Source organism: Glycine soja, chromosome 2 (genome assembly GCF_004193775.1).
Source record: "Glycine soja cultivar W05 chromosome 2, ASM419377v2, whole genome shotgun sequence".
Lineage (NCBI taxonomy): Eukaryota > Viridiplantae > Streptophyta > Magnoliopsida > Fabales > Fabaceae > Glycine > Glycine soja.
The window spans coordinates 5,751,749-5,772,823 of record NC_041003.1 but is presented as its reverse complement, the minus strand read 5'-3'; the positions used below and the strand labels follow the sequence as shown (position 1 = coordinate 5,772,823).

Here is a 21,075-nt window from a genome sequence, read left to right as displayed (position 1 = left end):
ATTATGTTTATTATTATGTTTGTTCTAACTTATACATATTTTCTTTTTGTTTAATGATCTGTTGTAATGCTATTTTCGTCCTTAGACGTGTAGAGCTTAACAAATTCGTCATTGAATGTTCCACATATGCTCTTTCATGGACTGTGATGGACGAAAGTTTAGGGATTGATAGATTTGTCGCACTTTTTCACTTTCAATACTAAAATTTGAATGTTCATCTTTCGATAACGAATTTGTCAGTATTCTACATATACAAGGATGAAAATAACTATTTATCCTTTTTTTAATACACTATTTAAGTGCTTGTTTTAACACTAGTATTTTAGCTTTTGTATGCTACAGGTGTTTATTTTATATAATTAAAATTTAAATTAAGATTTATAATCTATAATAAAAAATACCTATAAAAATGAATAATTATTTTGATTCTTGAATTTGTAAAGGATAAATTAGTTTATTATACAATGAAAATTTTGATTTAATTATTGAATGAGTAAAAAGTACTATAATTATATTTGTTGAACAAGTTAATGTCAAAGTGTTATTTAATATTATAATTTAATAATAAAATAGTTTTATAAAACTTAATGGTAAGATCTATTTTTTGTATTATTTACATATTCATAATTAAATCAGAACTTTCATTTTTTAAAAGACTAAATTATCATTGATTTATCCATTAAATTAAATCTAAAATAGTCATTTACCTACTTTTAAATATATAAATTGTATTTAAAATTTGTGATAAATTATTTATGTTATGTACAAGATTTTTAACTATTCATAATTTTTTTTAAAAAGAAAATGTTACAAATAAATTTATTATTTTTATTTAGAGAATTTTTATTTATATTATGATACAATATTTTTAACTATTCATTATTTTTAACTTTAAAAATATAATAAAAAATTCTCTAAAAAATTGACACTCAAAAGAAACAAAAAAATACATTTTAAAAAAATTAACTAACAATTAAAAATATTAAAATAAATTTTAGTAATTTATTTTTTAATACAATTTATCATTACGCCCATTATTAAAATAAATTTCAATTCTTGATTAACTTTAAGTTTTCTTCTCTATATGTACTATTTTGGCAACTAGCACTTTTTTTTAAAATGTTCTTTTTGTGTTTAGTTTTGACCAAGGTTTTCATGGGACCAATGGTAGACAGTCAAAGTATTAATTGAGAAGTTTAATTATATTTTGTTTTGACCATTCACTGTCGAAATTGTTAGTCACTCGTTCACGGTCTATTTTCACTATTTTCTTATTCTCTCTCTCTCATTTTACTTTTATCTCTACAATTCATAAAATGGACGTATAATTTTATAATATTACTGTATTCTTATTAATATTTCTAATATTTTATAAACAATTTATCATGGATTTATAGATGTATGAAATAAAACTATTAACATTTTTAATACACAACAATAAATATTTTTAATAAAATTTTTATTTTTTTCTTATTATTGTGTATTTAAGAGAATAAGTCACAACCAATAAAGATTAGTATAGTTGATAAATAAGGAACTCATATCTAAAAAAGACATGAGTTTGATTTTTGTTGCTAATGTGAGAATTTTTTTAATAGGTAATTTATAAGTATTTTTTGAATCTTAAAGTTTGTTTTCATCTTAGTAAATCTTGAATCTAATTCACCTAAACAAAAGAGCATAAGTCAAGCATGATATAATAACATTTTTTATAAGGAGTTTTATTTTAAGAAATAAAAAATAGAAAATCTTGATTTAAAAATATTTATTATATAAAAATACAAAAAAAAAGTCAATACTTATTTTTTAAAATAAATTAAAGCATTTAATAGAATGGAAGTAATGTTTTCAAATTAAATATCTATATGTAACGGGTGGCTTCATAGTTTTTCCTCAACCGGAACCTCTTTATTCCTCAATAGTACTAACTTCTCGAGTGGGAAAAAGAAAATAAACTATGTATGACGACTTTGTATGTCGGAAACCATGACCTTTTTATATCATGTTAACTTAATAGGGTTTCTATTATCCCCTAACAAGTCAAGAGATATTACTTATTTAAGTTTATATCATCTAATTTAGTTGTGCAACATACTAACTTAATTTAATCACATAAAATAAAATCCACTAATAATAAAATAATTAATATAATTGTTTTATAATATTAACCCACATTAATTATTGAAATAGAAAATTTGAACAAAAACTATCAATTTAGAGGTGTAAAATATAAAATTTTATAATAAATATTTACAATTTTGTTAAAACAATGGATACATTTGTTTATCCTGGCATAAAAATAGGTGACAGGGTTCAAACATATAAAATTAAGGGTATAAAATATAAAATTTTAAGATAAATACATGTGACTTTATTAAAATGAGAAGGTATATTTACTCACTCTCATTAATGAATAGGTCTTCCATTAACTCATATCCTAGATCACAATACTATTATGCATGCCTATACCAAACACATGAAACATGATATTTTCTTTGTTTGGTAAAAGGCCCTCAGTCCTCTCTATGTTCCTGCTCCTGGTCAATTTGCAAGCATACTTATTGAAAGACTATTGATATAATAGAACAATTAATTATAAGTTGTTATAATTTAAATTCAACTTATAGATAAATTTAAATTCAAATTATAGATAATTTTGACTTTGTTATTCGTCTTTACTCTATATATATCTCTTGTACATTTACAATAGACTTACTCTATTAAGATCCAATCTTAATGTGGATGATATTAGAACAACTTTATTGTTAGAACCCATTTTTGGTTCTTTAGCACACTTTTTGTGGACTTTTTATTGTCACTTATTCAAGAACTCTGACCATTTTTTACTCCAATGATAAAATCAATATGAACTCTGCACTGCGTCTGAGAAAGAGAGGTTTTGCCATTGTGATGCCAAGAATCTTCAAAGTTCTTATACAAGAACGATTTTTTAAGGCTAGCAGGCATCTTATTAGAGAATTCAACAAAAACATGTTCTTACTACTTAGCGATAAAGTTGCTCTTATGGTCTCCACCCTCTCTTGAGTTTGCAAAAGGTATTGGGGGTATAAAAGTTAGTCGGTGGAGGTGTTACTTTAGAAAATTTTCTAGGCATTTTTTACCTAAATAGTTTTCGAGGAATAAAAGGTGTATAGGTTATGGAAAACATGTAGTTAAAGGAAATGACATAAAGCAGGATGGTTCAACACAAATAGAAAAAGTTACCGTGTCAATTTTATTGAAAGATATGATTCAAAGAATTGAAAAATAAAAGCGGTTGAAAAGAGTCCTTTAGGCTTTGTTCGGTTTAGCTGGCATAATTAATATTGGAAGAATATAAATAATTTTAGGGGTTTGTTGGAGGAAAAATAAGGTAAAAATAAATTTAAAAAAATGATAGAACTCACTTATATTATTTTTTTTCATGTATTTTCACTCTTCTCTTTATTTCTCTCTTCATTTCTTCTTTATTTTACTTCAACCTAACAATTTTACTTATTTCTCACTTTATTTTACTATCCTTTTCTTTATTTTCATCTACTCTATTCCTATCATCTTTTAACAAACACAACCTTAGAGAAGTTTGAAGTAAAACATGCTCGAAGGCTATAAAGACAGATGAAGATCACGTGAAAGGCTATGCTTTCTTTGCAAAAGGGTTTTAAGGCAATTGTTTGAAGATACATAAATCGAGGAAGGTGTATTAATCTTAAGTAGTCAATCTTAGGCTAGTATCTATGTGTGTGAACATCTTGTAATTCAACTGTTTGGCCAAAAACTTTATAAACAAAATATCGGACACCCATTTTTCTTTGTACGATCGAAACATTCACACAACTCCAGTACTTGAAAGAGGTGTTGACCTCAATCAAGCTTTTATAATTTGGATTAAGATAAATGCCATCAATGCATTTTTTAAACACATTTTTTAATATTATTGCTTAAAATTTACTTGTAATTTTGTAATTTTTAATAAATTTAACTAACATTATAAAGTGTGTTAAAATAAATACGAAAGACTAAGGTGCTGACACCTCTTTAGACTAATCCGGCACTTTGAAGTTTGAACTGAGGTTGACCATAGGACAGCATGAGCCTCAAGCTTAGGCTAAAATACTTTTCATTTTCAAGCACTAGACAATTTTTTCCAGCAACAACACAAACACGATTTGAAATACGAGAACTCTCATAAAATCAAATAAGGTTTTCAAATTTCTGCTTACAAAGCAATGAATAGCTTCGATTCACAATTCTCACTCTTTCACTCTCAGTGTGCCGCAGGTAAGTTCATGCACAAGATAGTGCTGACTGTTGAAACCAAAATCATGAAATACTACACCAGAGACATTTCCACTACATCTGCATATACACTATTCAGTTACCAACATAAATGCCAATTTACAATCAACGTGCTTCGTTGGGTTCATTATCTTGAACACGGTGTGAAGCTTTTGTATTTTATACTTTTTTTTAGTTTTATATTTTAAAAAATATTTACGAAGTAGTAGATATCCACAAATATTTTAGAAAATCATAGATATTCACTTAAGAAATACTTACTCCTTCTCTGTCTCGTTACCGTCCCTAATTTCAACTAATCAAAGAGATATACAGAAATAATGATTTTTTTTGTAAAATTATTTAAATTTACTAAATTCAGCAAAAATAATTGTAAAGTTACTTTTGCTGAAAATGTATTTAATTTAGTAAAGAATCTTAATCAAGCTTTAAATTTATAATGTCCACTTAAAATATTTGCCCCAGCTCCATTCACGTGAGACTCGAGCTACATTTACGTCCATAATAAAAGAGTTGCCTTAAATTATTCATGAGCTATTGTATATATCATAAAACATAATATATACTCTTTTGGCTACATTATGTACTTTAGATGCGTGGTGAAGTGGGCTACAACATGGGATATAAAGTTTGAAAGATGAAGAATTTGGACTCATTATTATTAGTGGGGTTCATTCCAACAAAGGCGGGGACCACTGCTTTTTCTGTTCGGACGGTGCGCCGAATCCCATTTCAGTGGGTTAATCAGGACAAGAGATATTCCATTTCCACCATTGATTCACTTGGATTCACCACCAACCATCATAAATGAGGTTTACCAACATCTTATTTTGAGATTTTAATAATTTTTTTTAGATCTTACAGTGTTATATTTTTTTAAGATTTCTTAAATTTTTTATTTCAATAATAGCTCTCATCTTAATACTTTAAATTATTTTTTTAGTCTCACAAGGAACTCACCTACTACTATTTATTTATAATTTAATTTGAAATAATTAAGGATAAATAGTTATTTTTGTTTCTAAATGTGTAAATTGTTGATAAATTCATCCCTAAAAGATGAAAATTCAATTTTTAGTTTTCGAAAGTGTAAAAAGTGCAACAAATTCATCTATCCGTTAACTTCTGTCCATTATCGTTAATGAGAAAGCCTACGTGACACAGAGAAACGAAAATGTCACAGAATTGATTGTCAACATGACTGCTGAATAAATTAAACAAAAATGTCAGTAAATTATCATCATTAGACTTAAATGTCATTAATTTTTTGTTGGATGAAAATATCCATAGTTTTTTTTCAACTAAAATGTCAGTATGTTTCCATAGGACCAAAATGTCAGTAAGTTATCATCATTGGACCAAAATTTCAGTAATTTTTCATTGTATCAAAATGTCAGTAATTTTTTATTGGACATAAATGTCAGCAATTTTTTGTTCAACCAAAATATCAATATATTTCTATTAGACTAATTTGTTAGACCTCAAATTTCATTTCATTTAAGGGTAAAATATATTTTTAGGGTAAATTTTTCTTTTTTTTTTATCGTTGCAAGCAAAACATTACAATAATCACTTAAAAAATATGGAATCAAATAAAATCTATTACAAACATAATAATAACCACGATATTGATTAACAATCATAATAGAAATTATCCAAAATAAATATTGTACCAGTGTACTAGAATAAATATTGTAATAATATACCAATCATTATAAATTTGTCCAAATTTAATGAGTGCCCACAATGAAGACATGCAAGGGCATTTTAGACAATAAATTTATTAAGAAACATGTGTTGAGCACATGCATGATCTGTGGGAGTTAATGGACCAACGATGTTAAGGGATTATGGGGAGCAAGTGTAACCAATGGCAAAAGGTTAGGGGGGGGGGGATTTGTAAAAGGAGAAGAAGAAGAAAAAAAGAAAAAGAAAAAATGATACATGTATAATTAGAGTAAACCTTAGGGGAAATTACTGCAATTTGCTCAAAAAAGAAACTTGAAGAGACAAATGTACATTAACTATGTGTGTACAATATTATCTGAGGGAGAAAGGATGAGAGCACACTAGTAGGAAAAAAAAAATATTTTACATCGTCTATATTATATCAATTATACAAAAATCAAAGTTAAAAATGTGTTGTGTCATTTTAAAAAATCAATATAAACTTTCTAAATCAATTCCATTTTTAACCTACGTAAAAAAGTTTACAAACACATTTATTTCTCTCATTTTCTCAAGCACTAATTCATTTCTCTCTCACAACCCATATAACCCTAGGGTTTCTTAAACACACCCTTCAACCTCTCTAAAGCTTGCCGAGATTTTCTTCGAGAACATGCTTCCTTACTTGCATTCCCTTTCTCTCTCAGCTCTCACAAATTCCTTTTCTCTTCTGAATCAAACTCAAACCCTCCCTACAGACTCTCCAAACTCAGTGTCGTAACCATTGCATGTGGCATCACTTTCCTTGTAATTTCTCTCTTTGTCGCCTCAACTTCCCCTTTGTGATGGCCTCTGTGTGATCGACGTCGATACAAGCAACAAAAGCTTCACATGACTGACCTTCGTGAAGATGGAGAGAACTCTATTGACGGTGAAGATGAAGAGCAAAAACAAGGTATGACAACATCAAATGGGATAGAAAAGTGCTAGGTGAAGGGAGAGAAAGATGGATCCGCCCATGGAGGTGAGGAAGAAGAAAGTGGATAAAGAGTGCATTTTCAAGACTTTCCAAAACACTTGACTTTGTTTTCCATTACACTTGCTACTTTTTTTTTCTCCCTTGATATTTTCTCAATTATTTTGTGTATTGTGTGTTGTTGCTTTTTTTTAATTTTAGTTAATTGTTGATTGTAAGGTTATTTTTTGAGTTACACATTGAAGTTTATTATACAAATTAGTTTGATACTTGCCTTGAAGAATGTTCTTCCTTCACTGGGGTGGTTTGTTGTTGATGAAGTTTCCATTGCTTTGATTTGGGTCTTTGGTGTGGGGATTTCTATGGTACGGGGAGAGAACACATATCTAAGTATTTTGGAATTTGATTTGTGCAAGTACTACATTGGTTCTATTTACAACCAATGTAAAAATTATTTACATCAATTCTAGCTAACATAATCGATTTATGTTGAGTCATAAGGTGAATCATGATCCTTAAATTGTTTTGATTTAATCCAAATAAATATTAAGTTTCAAAGTTGCATATGAAAATGCATAAAAAAATGTTGAGTTTTCCTATGATAGATCATACGATAGATAAAAGATAGACACCAAGTCTATAACATTAATGATCAAGTTAATATTATATTCTTTTGATCCTTTGTAGGGACATATTCCTTACTTTTCATAGGATTAGTCAAAGAATAAAGAAAAATTAGAAATTCAATGATAAAATTACACGTTCAATTGTCTATATATCTACAAGTTAACATAATTGATGCACATATATTGACTTCCCATCTTATATTTGATGTTGTTTAAGGATATAGGGATGCAATTTTTCGACCACCACCATTAATCACCTAATAGTTACAAGTAATATATTTATGGAGAATAAGAATATTTTAGTAGAATTATTTCAATAAATAACCTATTTATTGTTATTTTTATTCTGTATGAAAAAACTTTATAAATAAGTTGAGTATTTAATGTGTGTTCAAAGATAAATATTACAAATTTTTACAAATTTGCAATTAAATAACATAAAAAATTTACACTATCAATACTTAAATTATTTTTTAAAATGTATAAAATACTTAAAAATCAAATAAATAAAATTTTAACTAAAAGCATTTTTTGGGGAATAAATTAAAAACAATCTAACTAACGTTTTTCTTAGGCTGTTAAATGATACATAAATAAAAAAATCTTTGAAAATGAACATGTAAAGCAAATAAAGGCAGTTTATATTTGGGTATTTATTTTTTTGTTCAGGTTATTAACGTAAAATAGTTCAGCGTGTGGGGATATGTTTGAGAAAATATTTCAGTAAATAAATTTTTAATAGCTTAATAGTTTTTAATATTTTTTTTAGTTTCTAGATTTTATATTTATCTTTTGATATATTTATTTATTTGTTATTTTATAAAATAAATCATAATTAATTATTTTATATTTAGTATTATTTTAACAATTAATTTTGTCGAATATAATTATAGTATTATTTTTTTAGTAAAACAGAAAAAAAAAAAACTAACGAGGTAAGACGAGATTTAATGCGTAGTCCGTGACCGAAAGGTGGCTCCCTTCGTCTTCGTCTTCATGGTTTCACAGTTCACACCATATTTTTATACACAAACACAGAATGAATACGGTAGATTTTACATTTTAGCTCAGAAGAACGTTGAAATGAAGATCGAAAACGCCACATCGAGATCTATTTCTCTTCATTTTCACTCACCCACTTAACTCCCCCAACCCTATTCAGATCCCAAACCCAAACCCCGCCACGCGATGTGTTTCAAATCGGAGCGATAAACCCCTGCATCTCGCACGATCCCACGCCGTTTCGCGTAAAAATGGGTGCGAGCCAATCAGTGCAAAGTTTGGAAGACAGCGAAGAAGAGGAACAAGAGGAGGAAGAAGAAGATGACGAGAGGAACCTCAACGGGCCCTTGATGGGCCGGGCCCAATTGGGCAACCACATGGTGAAGAAGGTTCTGGAGCAGGAGCCCGAGATGCTGCCGTGCCATGCCTCCGCTTCTCCGCTCTCGCCGCAGCTCTCGTCGCTCGGGACGCCTCGGCTCGGCCCCTCGATCAAGGTCTGGGACCCCTACAACGTTCTCGGCCCGCCGCCGCCCGCACTGTCCCGGAGCTTTTCGGGGAACGGGATAGTCACCGTGCCGGACGACGAGGCGTTGACGGAGGTTTTCCTAATCAGCCACGGCGAGTGCGAGCTGAATCTGGCTCCGGACTTGGTCGGCGGCCGCTGCCCCGCCGCTGCGCTGACCGTCAACGGGAAGCGCCAGGCCAGGGCTCTGGCCGTGTTTCTCAAGTCGCAGGGGGTTCGGTTCAGCGCCGTGTATTCGTCGCCGCTGAATCGGGCGCGGTCCATGGCGGTGTCGGTGTGCAAGGTAGTTTCCTCAGTTTGAATGTGTTCAATTGTGTGCAAGGATCACTTACATTTTGAAACAGTAGTGTTTGTGTATGTGTGTTCTACATGTGTTATTGCCATGTGTTTTGAATGCTTCTAACTGCATTTTATGTTTTTAAAGCTTTTGTAGAAAGATAAATGAGAATATCTTAAAAATTAGACAATAGTGACTTATGTTTGCCTTTATATCGTTGATTGTTTCTCTTGATGAGATTTGTGTTTTATGTTAATTTTAAACTTATTATGTACATTGTATTGTAACCAATCCGACTGGCATGGTGTGATCGGTGTAGCTAACCTTACTTAGTGAGATAAGGCTTTATTGCTTGTTTGTACATTAGCTGAGTTGTGTACCATAATGTGTCGTGTTGTGTCTGATTTCTGGATTGTGTGTTTGTTATATATTTATTTTCTTAACGGCAAATGTTATTTGTTAGTATTGGTAGTTTTTTGTTAGCGGGAATTCAAACCCACAATCTCTCCCCCCTTTCCTTCTCCCTTCACCACTAGACCAACCTTATATCTCTGTGTGTGTGTGTTTGTTATATGCTTTGAATTTTTAGCAATTGAAGTCTGGGCTTTGATTGAGTAACTTTAATCAGGTTGTGCTTGGTCATGAGCTCTAAATGGTTGAGTTTAAAGTTGAAGATGGGGACATGGTGTTGGATTTATAAATATGAGAACATGAAATTGGAAATGGTTGATCTGATTCCTTGACTGATCATAAATGTGGATAGCAACAATGAGTGTGCTTGCTTGTTATTTTAATATAATAACATGTTTTACTTTCTTAGAACATCTTTCGTGTGTTGAATATACTGTGTTTTTGGATTGTTGTTAAGGCTAGTATGCTCTGTGGAACTCTGCTACTTTTAGGATTATGAGAAGCAGATGTATCCTCTTAAACAGCTTAGTTGGTTTTCTCCTCTAATATTTAGAGAATTGATATTGGCTTCAAATCATCTCCCTTGTAACATGAAATTTAGCATAAAACTCATGTCTGTTGCCATTTTGGATTTTCTGTAACTTAATTACACCTAGAACAGTAAACAAAACTAAAATTGGAAAAAGTTAAGAGAAGTTTGGCATTTTATTTTACTCAATTTCTTTCCAATTATCTTTGTTTACAAAGTTTGTTGATCTAATTTTTTGTTCAATTTGAAACTAGTGGATGACGTCATAGGTTAAACCTGAGTTAAAAACACATGGAAGAAAGTAGGGTAGCTAGCATATATTATCTTCCAGATGTTAGCTGACTGTATCGGTAATAATAATGATAGATGAGCATGTAATGCTTAAAGGAACAATTAGTTGCATATGATGCTAGATGCTTATGAAATTCACATATTGCCTTATTGATTGAGATAAAAAATACTAGCCAAACACCTTTTTATTAAAATCCAGCCGCCTCCTACTAAGATATAAGGCTTTTTAAAGATTACACACACCCTGTATCCCGCTAGTTCACTTTTAAATTAGTAAATATCTGTTTTGATCCTCTAAGGATATATGTGAGATCATATTGGTCCTCTATTCATACATACATCAAATAAGTCTTCCAAGGTATATGTCACATTGAATTGGTCCTGTAATGTCATTTTCTTGCCATCAAATTTGTCCTCAAAGAATAAAATTAGTGGCATTAATTATCATTGAGGGTGTTGATGATAAATGGAAGACCAACGTGATGTGTATAACTTTAAAGGACCAGAATGTGTTTTTACTCTATAAAATTCATGTTGAATATTTTCACTTGCAATTGGCTAAAAATGCGGTGGTTGTTCTAAAGATTGATTGATACTAGGTGGGTAAATGCAAGATTAAATAACATATCTATGAAATTGGATGCTGATTCGTATGAATAGAAGTAATAGATGTTAATTCTCCATTTGATCAATGCAAAATGGAAAAGGTGGAAATGGTAAAAACTCCAACGACCACTATGGTTTTGATGCTAGGCACTAAATAATCTTGTTCAGAAAGATGTGGTTGAGTGTATTCAATAGTTGGAAGGCATGAACAAAATAAACTCCAGAAATTAGTTTACATGAATCTGTAGTAGCAGCATGATTATTTTACAATGAACTTTGTGTCTTCAGCTATTTCACTTCTGATGGTTCATGGTTGCATAACTGCCAATGAGAAAAGGACTAACTACATTCTAGAATCTTGTGCTTGAAATCTTATTCTTTAAAGTTCCTATGGACAGGAAGTCAATTTTTCAGAGGAACAAATTCAATCCTCAGATGCTCTTGCAGAGATTAGTCAAGGGAATTGGGAAGGCTGCCTTCGATCAGAAATATATACTCCCGAAATTCAGGGCTTAATTGACAGGTTCCAGCCAGATTTTACTGCACCTTCTGGTGAATCACTTAGACAAGTAGAATTCCGGATGATTCACTTCTTAAATGGAACTATCCTTGCATTACATGAAAAATTGAGATTTGACTTATCATCACATCAAAATGACAGCCAGGCATTTGCACAGCACAACTCCCATGCTCTTCTCACTAACTCAATTCACGACCAAGATGGACCTTCTCTCCCTCCAAACCAATGGGATTTGCTCAACAGGCACCGGCCTGCATTCTCAAGGAAAAAGTCTGGTAAGAGCAGGCTACAATTTGTGACAACTACTGGTGATGAAATTGAAGACGAAATTTCTTCTGGCAACGTAAACCACCAAAGTTCTCTGCATAATTCTGGTTTCAACAGCTTTTCACCAACTGTGTCTTGTATAGGACTATTTACTCATTCTGTGCCAATAAAGTGTCTCCTGACTGGCCTTCTTGGATGTAGTCCTCTGATGTCACATAAGTTTTGCATAGAAGACTCTTCAGTGACTGTGTTGCAGCATTCTCTGAGAACTGGTTGGCAGATTAAAAGGCTGAATGATACGGCACACCTTAGGCTTCTCTAGTTAGAGAAGTTGTACTTAATAATCTGAATTTTTGGCATTGGTTTGTATACAAATTTAGTTGGTTGTTGATATTCACCGATTCACAAAATTCGTGGCCTTTTATTGTAACCTTTATTTATTTCTGCACTGGTCTATTCCAAAAGAGGAATGATGCAGGAGTTGGATTGTTGTATTAATTCTTTTTGGTTTGTAGCATTACTGAAGTTGTTATACATCTACATGCCATGTATTTCCATGTACTTAAAAAGATACAATTGTTTTGGAATTCAATAGCTTTGAAGATAGTATTTTATCTTAATCTTAGTGATATGACAGTTAAATTTTGTTCTAGAATTATACTTGAACTTTTGTTATGTACGAATTGGACCACTGTCTATAGGTGAGGGATTCTTGTTAGTCAGAGTGGGGTCACCAGCAAAAGATCTCTCATTTTATTCCGTACTCTGATCTTTAATTTGTCACCATTACTGTAGCATGCTGCAGGGACCATGCTACTACTCTTCTGTCATGTGAGTCACACATGGTAAGTAATGGTATTTTTTCATGCTTCAAGGATCTGGGAGCTAACTAGTGCAGCAACTTCAACCGTGACCAGTATCCCTTTATTTTACATTTTGGTTTCAGTGAATTAAAGGGTGTTGCTAGGTGCACCCAGCATTATTGCTGGTGCACCCATTACTTAATGTGAAAAGATAAAATTACCCTTGTGTATTTTTAAAAATATTTTTGTGCACCCAGCTCATTCAGGTTGATCCGCATATGCAATGAGTTGATCTGCATAGATTTTTGTTGATCCGCAGTTGATATAGATGATCCGCAAGTTGAATTTTAAGACTTACGGATCAAGTTGATCTGTAAGTCTTTTATGGATCAAGTTGATCCACAAGTTGATTTTTAAGACTTACGGATCAAGTTGATCTGTAAGTCTTTTACGGATCAAGTTGATCCGTAAATGGAGAAAGAAGGCAGGGGTAATTTGACCATTTTTAAAGAATGTTGGGTGCACTAGCAATAATGCTGGGTGCACCTAACAACATTCTGAATTAAATCCTTTGAAAAAATTTGGTATGCTGAATTTTAAATTTGTTTCACTTTTTTTTAGGTATATACCAATCATACCATTATTATCTAAAAGCTACTTTGAATTTCAACTAATCAAAGTTGGATCAGGTACTCATTTAAAGAGGTAAACTTTTGCTTCTATTATCCTTTTTTCCCCTTTGTTCCCAAGTTCAAACACAAGACTTTGTGATGTTAAGCCTGTTGAACCAAGTACAAGATATGATTCCAAGATATATGAAAACTTCTAGACCCATTTTATTTGGCATGGTATTATACTGTAGAACTTACTTAAGTTTTGAATAAATAATACATGTAATGACATTGTAAACTGTTTTACATTGTCATCATCAAAAACCGACATGTTAAATTTATTAATTTGTATAATAATTACTTTAAAAGTTATACTGATTATAATTTTTTATTGATTAAAAACTTTTACATTATCATTAAATGCCTATTATTCTGTTAAATTTTTGTATGTCTATCTTTAACTTGAGTATACTTAATTTACTCACCGAAAATTTTCACAACTAGCCATTGATTGGCCTTATCATGGCTGGTGGACTTATGCAAGCCAGGTCACATGGGGTAGGGAAAGCAGCAGCAAAAGCGTGGAATAAAAGGGACCAGTGTATTCAAAACTCCAAAAACTTCATCATGTGAAAGAACCTATCATTAGTTGCTGTAGTACATGTTGTGCACAAGTGCATTGTCTCCTGCACTGGTTCAATTCCTTCTCATCCCTTAGGAAAATGGAATCTTTTCTGTACTGATGACAACAAACAAAATAAAGAGAAACCAAAGACATTCATAAATACATGTGCAAAGAGACAACAGAAGTTAGAAACCAATTTGGTTTGGTTTTTTTATCAAACTAGTTTTTGCACACCCCTAATTGCATTTCCTCTGCCTTTCCCGTATGACGTATTACCAAATTCAAGTATACATTGTCACACACACATTGGTAAAGTTCACCAAAATTCCCTTACTACATCACTATTTGCATCCTTCTGTTTAGCCGAAGTTCTCAGAATTTCATGGCCACTAGCTCCAAGTTATCTTCCTTTGTCTTTCTGTTTGTCTTGTTAGCCGATTCACTAGCTCTCAGATCAAGTACCGAGCCAACAATTTCAGCTTCTCCAAAACCTTATGTGGTAGCACCTGGTATTATCTCTTTTTTTTCCCACTCCAAGTGCTGATAGACCTATGAATTGGGCAGCTCCTCCTGAGGAAGAGGCATCCTTGCCACCACTGGCGCCAAGTTCCAGCGAGTTTGTTGGGAAGAAGTCTTCCAGTTCATCTAGGTTGGATTATGCAGCTGCCATTGTTGGTATCCTGCTCTTCAGTTTCTTGATATCTATAGCATATTTGTTTGAGCATTTACCAATTACCATAGATGATATTTTTCTTTAGATGTCATTTTCTACCACCAAATTAAGTGTTTTTCATTCTATTTCTCTCCTCCATATTTCAATTACTAGCCTGTTAACATGGAAAAATTTTATGCCATACCTTTAAGAATTGTCTTTTGTATTCGCAGTCTCAATTGTGATAATTTTTGTTCCACATTTCTTTCAATTTGAACCTTTAAAAGTAACATCTTGAGCCAAATCTGATTAATAATATTACTTGAAGATGTTTTTTTGGGTGTTGAACGGGAGGCTCATAGCAAACCTTACAAGAAAAAGAGAATAAGAGAATAGGAAAGAGATGGAGCACATTGCGAGCATTTGAACTTGGCACTCACAATTCACGTCCTTCAACCTTAATTAAGGGGGAATTTTTAATTTTAAAATATTAAGAATAGAATGCAATCTAACTTAATTAATGATAAATGACTACGGTTATATATGTACTTTAGAAGTGGCTTATCTGTTTGATATACATCACGTGTATCTTTTCAGGGAGATAATCTTTATATTAGTTAGTTTAGTCGATATGATAAATAAAGGGTGTCATAAACAACCTATACTATTAAGATATCATTGAAAAATAAAACATTAACTTTACCACAATTTCTTTATATTTGTGCAACCCAACCTTCAAGGAAAGTACTTTGATTTTTGACAAGATTTTCATTCTCATAATTCTCTGTACGTCTTGACCAAAATAAATCATACAATTATCAACATAACAATTAATTTTCTTAGCATTAACAATAACAACACATTTTTATGCAAATAAATAATTTCCACTAAGCAACATTTTACAAGTGTAACATCTGGAAGCAATCTTTTTACATAGAAATGTGTTTTTCTTTTCAATCATGGCAGTTTTTTTACTATCACAATTGATAAATTAGATCAAACTGAAATTATTTAAAAAAGTCTAATATTTATCCATTTTTTACTTCTTTTTATTTCATTTTCTCTATTTTTTCTCAAATGAAACGAAGCATTAAGATGAATAAAAAAACGGAATAATTGACTTTGATAATTTAACCCATAAATAAAAAAAATTGAATCATTCATATTGGAGCCAAATCCAAATCCAAAAAAAGTGAAACAAAATTTGTAACAATACTAGGAAAAAACGTTCCGAAAATTGAACCTGGAAGAAAAAGTGCATGTTTAGTTTGCGGTTAAAATTAATGTGATTTGTGTTCCAATGTAGATTCAATATATAAAAACAAAAATAAGAGTCTAGATCCTTTAGCAAAAAAAGTATTTTTGCTTTAAAAAGTAATTTTCACCTAATTTTAATTAGAGTAGCATTTTTTTTTTTTTTTTACCTTTCCACACAAGCAAAACAAAAGTCAAACTGAAGAAACCGAAGGGAAGGGGGCGTTTATTGATCTTTCGTAGATACGACCAAGTAGTCAGTTTACTGCAGCCTGATTGGTGTACTTTCCAAACCGTATGGAACTAGAAATACTCTCAGCAATTGACACCTCTTTGGCTTAATGATATCACATCACATATTCATCCACCCGAAATTTTTTTTACCAAATTCTTTTTTTCTTGGCCTGCAAGAGTAATTTAACCTGTGACAAATTTGAAATTTCAGCCATCTTCAGTGAAATAAGGCACTGTAACATAGAAGAAGTGATCAACTCCTTATGAAATTACTTCAATATTGTATCCATAAAAGTAAATTCCATGTGTATATTATTAGAAACTGCAACTTGGTAGATCTTTCTTTCCTCCATGTTGTAGAAGTCGTCAAAAGGTTCAAACTGCCACGAAGATTCGCGCGAAGACATTTTTGTCTGGTTCATGTTCGGGATATAAAACCCGCCAGAGATGAAAACTGTTTCCTTCTAAAAACAGAACAACTAACACACCACAATACCTTCTAAATTTTTCCATTTCTCTCTTTACTTGTTTTCTTTGAACAAATTAAACTCTTTTTCACCGAAACAGTGTGTGCGTGCGTGAGTTCCTAGTACCTGACTTTGATTCAAAACATTAAACAGTGTCATTGATCTCTATCATTGTTCCATTCCTTTTGATGGCTCCCTCGAATTCAGACACCCTGGGTCGCCATTCTCTGATTCCGAGCTATCTCTATTCCTCTCCCTCGTCGCAGGAGAAGAAGATGGAGGCTTCGAGTTTCGCCATTCATTCTCCAAGTGAGAATCAAAATATAGAGATGTTTTCGCCGTCGTTCTATGCTGCTTGCACCTTTGGTGGAAGCCTCAGCTGTGGCCTCACTCACACTGGCATCACGCCTCTTGACGTTGTCAAGTGTAACAAACAGGTCTCACTCTATCCATAACCCCTTTTTTGCCCGCCAATGCATTCATTCCCTCACATTCAATTTTCATGCCTCATTTTTATCAAAACTGAAAACAGAAAATATTTTCTCCAAACAAATGTAGATAGTTTTGATGTATCCTTAATTGTATATTTGTATTGCCACTGCAATTCTAGCTACTTTTCATTTTCATTAATTGCAACCAGGATCATTGCCGCAGTTTAAAACCATGTGTTTATCCAATTAATCTTTAGAAAACACTTACGCATTTTTTGTCACAAAAAGGTAATAGCTAACTTTTATGTGATTTGGTGCTTGGTTTGTCTCTTAACATTTAGTTATCAATTTCGGATTGACCCTGTGATGTACAAGAACACCAGCACTGGATTTGGAGTCATGTTTAAGGAGCAGGGACTGAGGGGCTTTTTCCGCGGGTGGGCACCTACCCTTGTTGGTTACAGTGCACAGGGTGCCTTCAAATATGGATTCTATGAGTTCTTCAAGAAGTACTATTCTGACATAGCTGGTCCAGAGTATGCAACCAAGTACAAGACATTGATCTACCTAGCCGGTTCCGCATCTGCTGAGTTGATTGCAGGTGTTGCTCTTTGTCCATTTGAGGCAGTGAAGGTCAGAGTTCAAACTCAGCCTGGCTTTGCTAGAGGCCTGGTCGATGGCCTACCAAAGTTGGTCAGAACTGAAGTAGTCTCAGGGTATGATTATGAATTTTATAAATGTTGCTGATTAACTCTTTCCATTGTTTTGGTAGTAGAAGTTGGTGCGAAGGGATCTAGAATCCCTGCAATTGCTTTTCCATGCATTCACACAGTTAGCAGCTCAAAACTGCCAAATGAAGATCAAACAGTTCATATTTTATCTCAATAAATTGAACATGCTTTTGAAGTTGAATTATTTGTTCTATATTACAATGCGTTGGAGTATAAGTATGAGATGAAGTCCCACATCGTGTAGGCAAGACTCATAAACCTAAGCCTTAAGGTTTTGAGTTGAGGGGTAGTATCAGGTTCACTTATATGTTCATGATCCATTGGTGTAAATCTCTTCAATGTTTGCTCCTCTCAATTCCCCAACACAATGCATTGACACATGAATGTGTGAAAAAATTGACTACACCTAATCCATTTCTATGAAGGTGTATATGTTATTCATGATTCATACACTTGCTAGGATAAGCTTACAATGAAATGTCATATGCCTTTCAGGTTGTACAAGGGAATTATGCCTCTATGGGGAAGACAAGTTCCACATGTAAGTTCCCCCCATCTTATATTCTGTAGTTTGCACGATAAAGTCCTTTTTTTTTTTTTTTGCTTAATTGGCTGCTCATGTATTGCTTAGTTTAGTTTATTAATTCATTTTCTTTTTTTACATATAATTCCAAAAAAAATTATTTTGTTACCTGTTGTCTGTGATATATGTTGCAGATTAAGTCCCAATTTGACCACTAAGTAGCCTGCTAACATACTATTTTTTTTTTTTCTGGGGGATACCGGTTGGTATTTTGCTTTCTTATGTGTTATTAAAATTCGGTAGGATTTTTATAGTAGTATTTTAGTCATTATCCTATTTAGTTAGTGAAACAATATGGTAGACAGTGAAATTTAATAAATTCTTATAAGGACTAATCTGAAAACTTGTCATTATACAAAATCTTATCAATGATTCCTTTTGTGTGTTTTTTTCCCTCTTTATAGCAATTCCCTTGGAAAATTGCTTATCTGTTGTCATTTATTGATGATTTTGGATGCATCTACCCTATATCATTACTTAAGAGTGTAAATAATTTTCTTTCTTGCAGATACAATGATGAAATTTGCTTCATATGAGAACATAGTTGAGATGATTTATAAGCATGCCATCCCCAAACCAAAACACGAATGCAGCAATTCCCTGCAACTAGGTGTGAGCATTGTCGGTGGATACATGGCTGGTATATTGTGTGCCATTATCTCTCATCCTGCTGATAACCTTGTCTCTTTCCTGAACAATTCCAAAGGGGCAACGGTTGGTGATGTAAGTGCCTAATTTGATGTACAATCAATGTTGTTGTTTTTGGTGTTTTGTCTGCATAACTGCGTGTGACACATTATGTGATCAACCTATCTAATGGAAAAAAATATATAAAATAATGGAAAAAAGGTTGTCTAACTTACCGGATAGAAGATGATTGATGCAATTAATTATGTATTTCAAGATGGTTGGTACAATTTTCTTAATTGCATCAATTATCTTCTTTGAACAACCCCATTTTTATTTGGAGTAAGTTAGAGAACCCCGGGACAAATCTAAATAGGATACGCATCTAAACGATCACCTATTGACTTTTATAATAATTACCTTTAAAGTCATAAAAGATGATTTTGTGTAAAATAATTCACTGCAGAAAAATTAAACTATAAAAACATATACTTGTAAGGTTTTATAGTTTTAATGGAAAAGAACACATATTCCTCGAGTAATGAATTTTTTCCTTCCAAATGCAGGCTGTGAAGAAGCTTGGATTATGGGGTCTGTTTACCCGTGGTCTTCCTCTTTGTATTCTTATGGTTGGAACTCTCTCACTGGAGCACAATGGGGAATATATGATTCATTCAAATTTTTGTGGGGCTGTAAGTTTTTTGCACAATTTGCTAGCTGGTTCTGATATATAGTTTTAGTTTGGTTTATTTCATGGTATTCGTTTGGATAATATAATGAAATTCTTGTTTTTCTTATCAGGCCAACGACTGGCGGTGTTGCTCCTGCTGCTGTTCCTACTCCTGCTTCTGCTGCTTAGCTTGCAAAGGTGTAAAATGTCCAATGGATTAGCATGATAAAACTTAATTAGATAGTTTTGTTTCAGAAACACATGAAAACCAGCGAATGTAGGGACCATAAATAATCAAAGAAACTGCTGAAACTAGATAGGAAACTTTATATGTGAAAGAGAATACTAAGAAGTGTTTTTTAGGCATTAGTTAAGAATAAATTTTTGTATAAAAAAGTGTCTTCGTATAAAATTCTAAACCTTTATATATATATATATATATATATATATATATTATTTCTTAATCAATATTTGTTGCTATGGTTTGTAAAATTTTTGAACAGCTGTGTATTGAAAGTCTGCTTCACAGCAGTACATATCGTTAATTATCATTGCAATGATTAATTGGAAGTCAGTAGTCACACTTTCATTTATTACTTCTTCCCGCTTCTTTCCCCACAACAAAATCTTTTTTTTTTTTGTATCCATGAAATTGATTTAACTAATTATTTTAGATTTTTAATTATTTTTAGGTGATTTAAATTAACTAAAAAATAATTAAAAAATTCAATATTATAGTGTTGCTTGAGTGATTTAGCATCAATTTTTTTTATCAACAGTCAACCCCTAAAATGAACCGATGAACTAAAATTCTTAATTTTGAAACAATAGAGACTAAATATTTCTATTTTTCTAAAAAACTAAAAATTACAGATTAAATAAAATAAAAAATTATTTCTTTATTTAAATAATTATTGAAAAACTTATGAAAATAAAATAAATCTCATCATTCTTCTACACTTTATCTATAGCTCATACAATGCCACAAGTTTTACTTGTCCAAAAATTATATGTTCGGATAGAAATCAAATAAAGAAAATACATATAAGGATGTATTTTTTTTTATTTAATCTGGGATTGAAGTTGAAAAATAGAGAGAGAAATTAACCATTGAAAACAAATTTTCAAAATTTTCTCTTTTTCAATTTAAATTTTAAATTTTTGGTTTAAATTCACTTTTAATCTCTATTGTTTAATGATGGTATAATTTTGACCTCTTAAATTTTTTTTACTGTATATTTGATATTCTACTTTTTCAAACTTTAGTAATTTTGGTCCGTGTATAATCTATCATCAATTTTTTTAACACAAACTGATAAAATAACATGAAAATGATAACAAGATATTATATTACGCTAATATGCTGACAATATCTCATGACAATCTCACATG

The 21,075-nt window shown here is 31.7% G+C and overlaps 1 protein-coding gene and 1 pseudogene across 1 annotated transcript; both read left to right on the top strand.

The window, feature by feature from the left end:
- The first annotated feature begins 8,521 nt into the window (after positions 1 to 8,521).
- On the top strand, positions 8,522 to 12,615 carry LOC114382983. The gene is made up of 2 exons (XM_028342547.1): positions 8,522 to 9,377; positions 11,607 to 12,615. Exons 1-2 carry the CDS (start codon positions 8,823 to 8,825, stop codon positions 12,315 to 12,317), a joined length of 1,266 nt encoding a protein of 421 aa, XP_028198348.1. The 5' UTR covers positions 8,522 to 8,822; the 3' UTR covers positions 12,318 to 12,615.
- Positions 12,616 to 16,809: 4,194 nt separating this feature from the next.
- Positions 16,810 to 19,872, top strand: LOC114369827 (annotated as a pseudogene).
- Positions 19,873 to 21,075: the final 1,203 nt, after the last annotated feature.

Coding starts and splice junctions, on each gene's coding strand:
- LOC114382983 (XM_028342547.1), top strand. CDS start 8,823: ATGGGTGCGAGCCAATCAGTGCAAAGTTTGGAAGACAGCGAAGAAGAG. Junction 9,378..11,606: donor TGGCGGTGTCGGTGTGCAAG/GTAGTTTCCTCA, acceptor TCCTATGGACAG/GAAGTCAATTTTTCAGAGGA.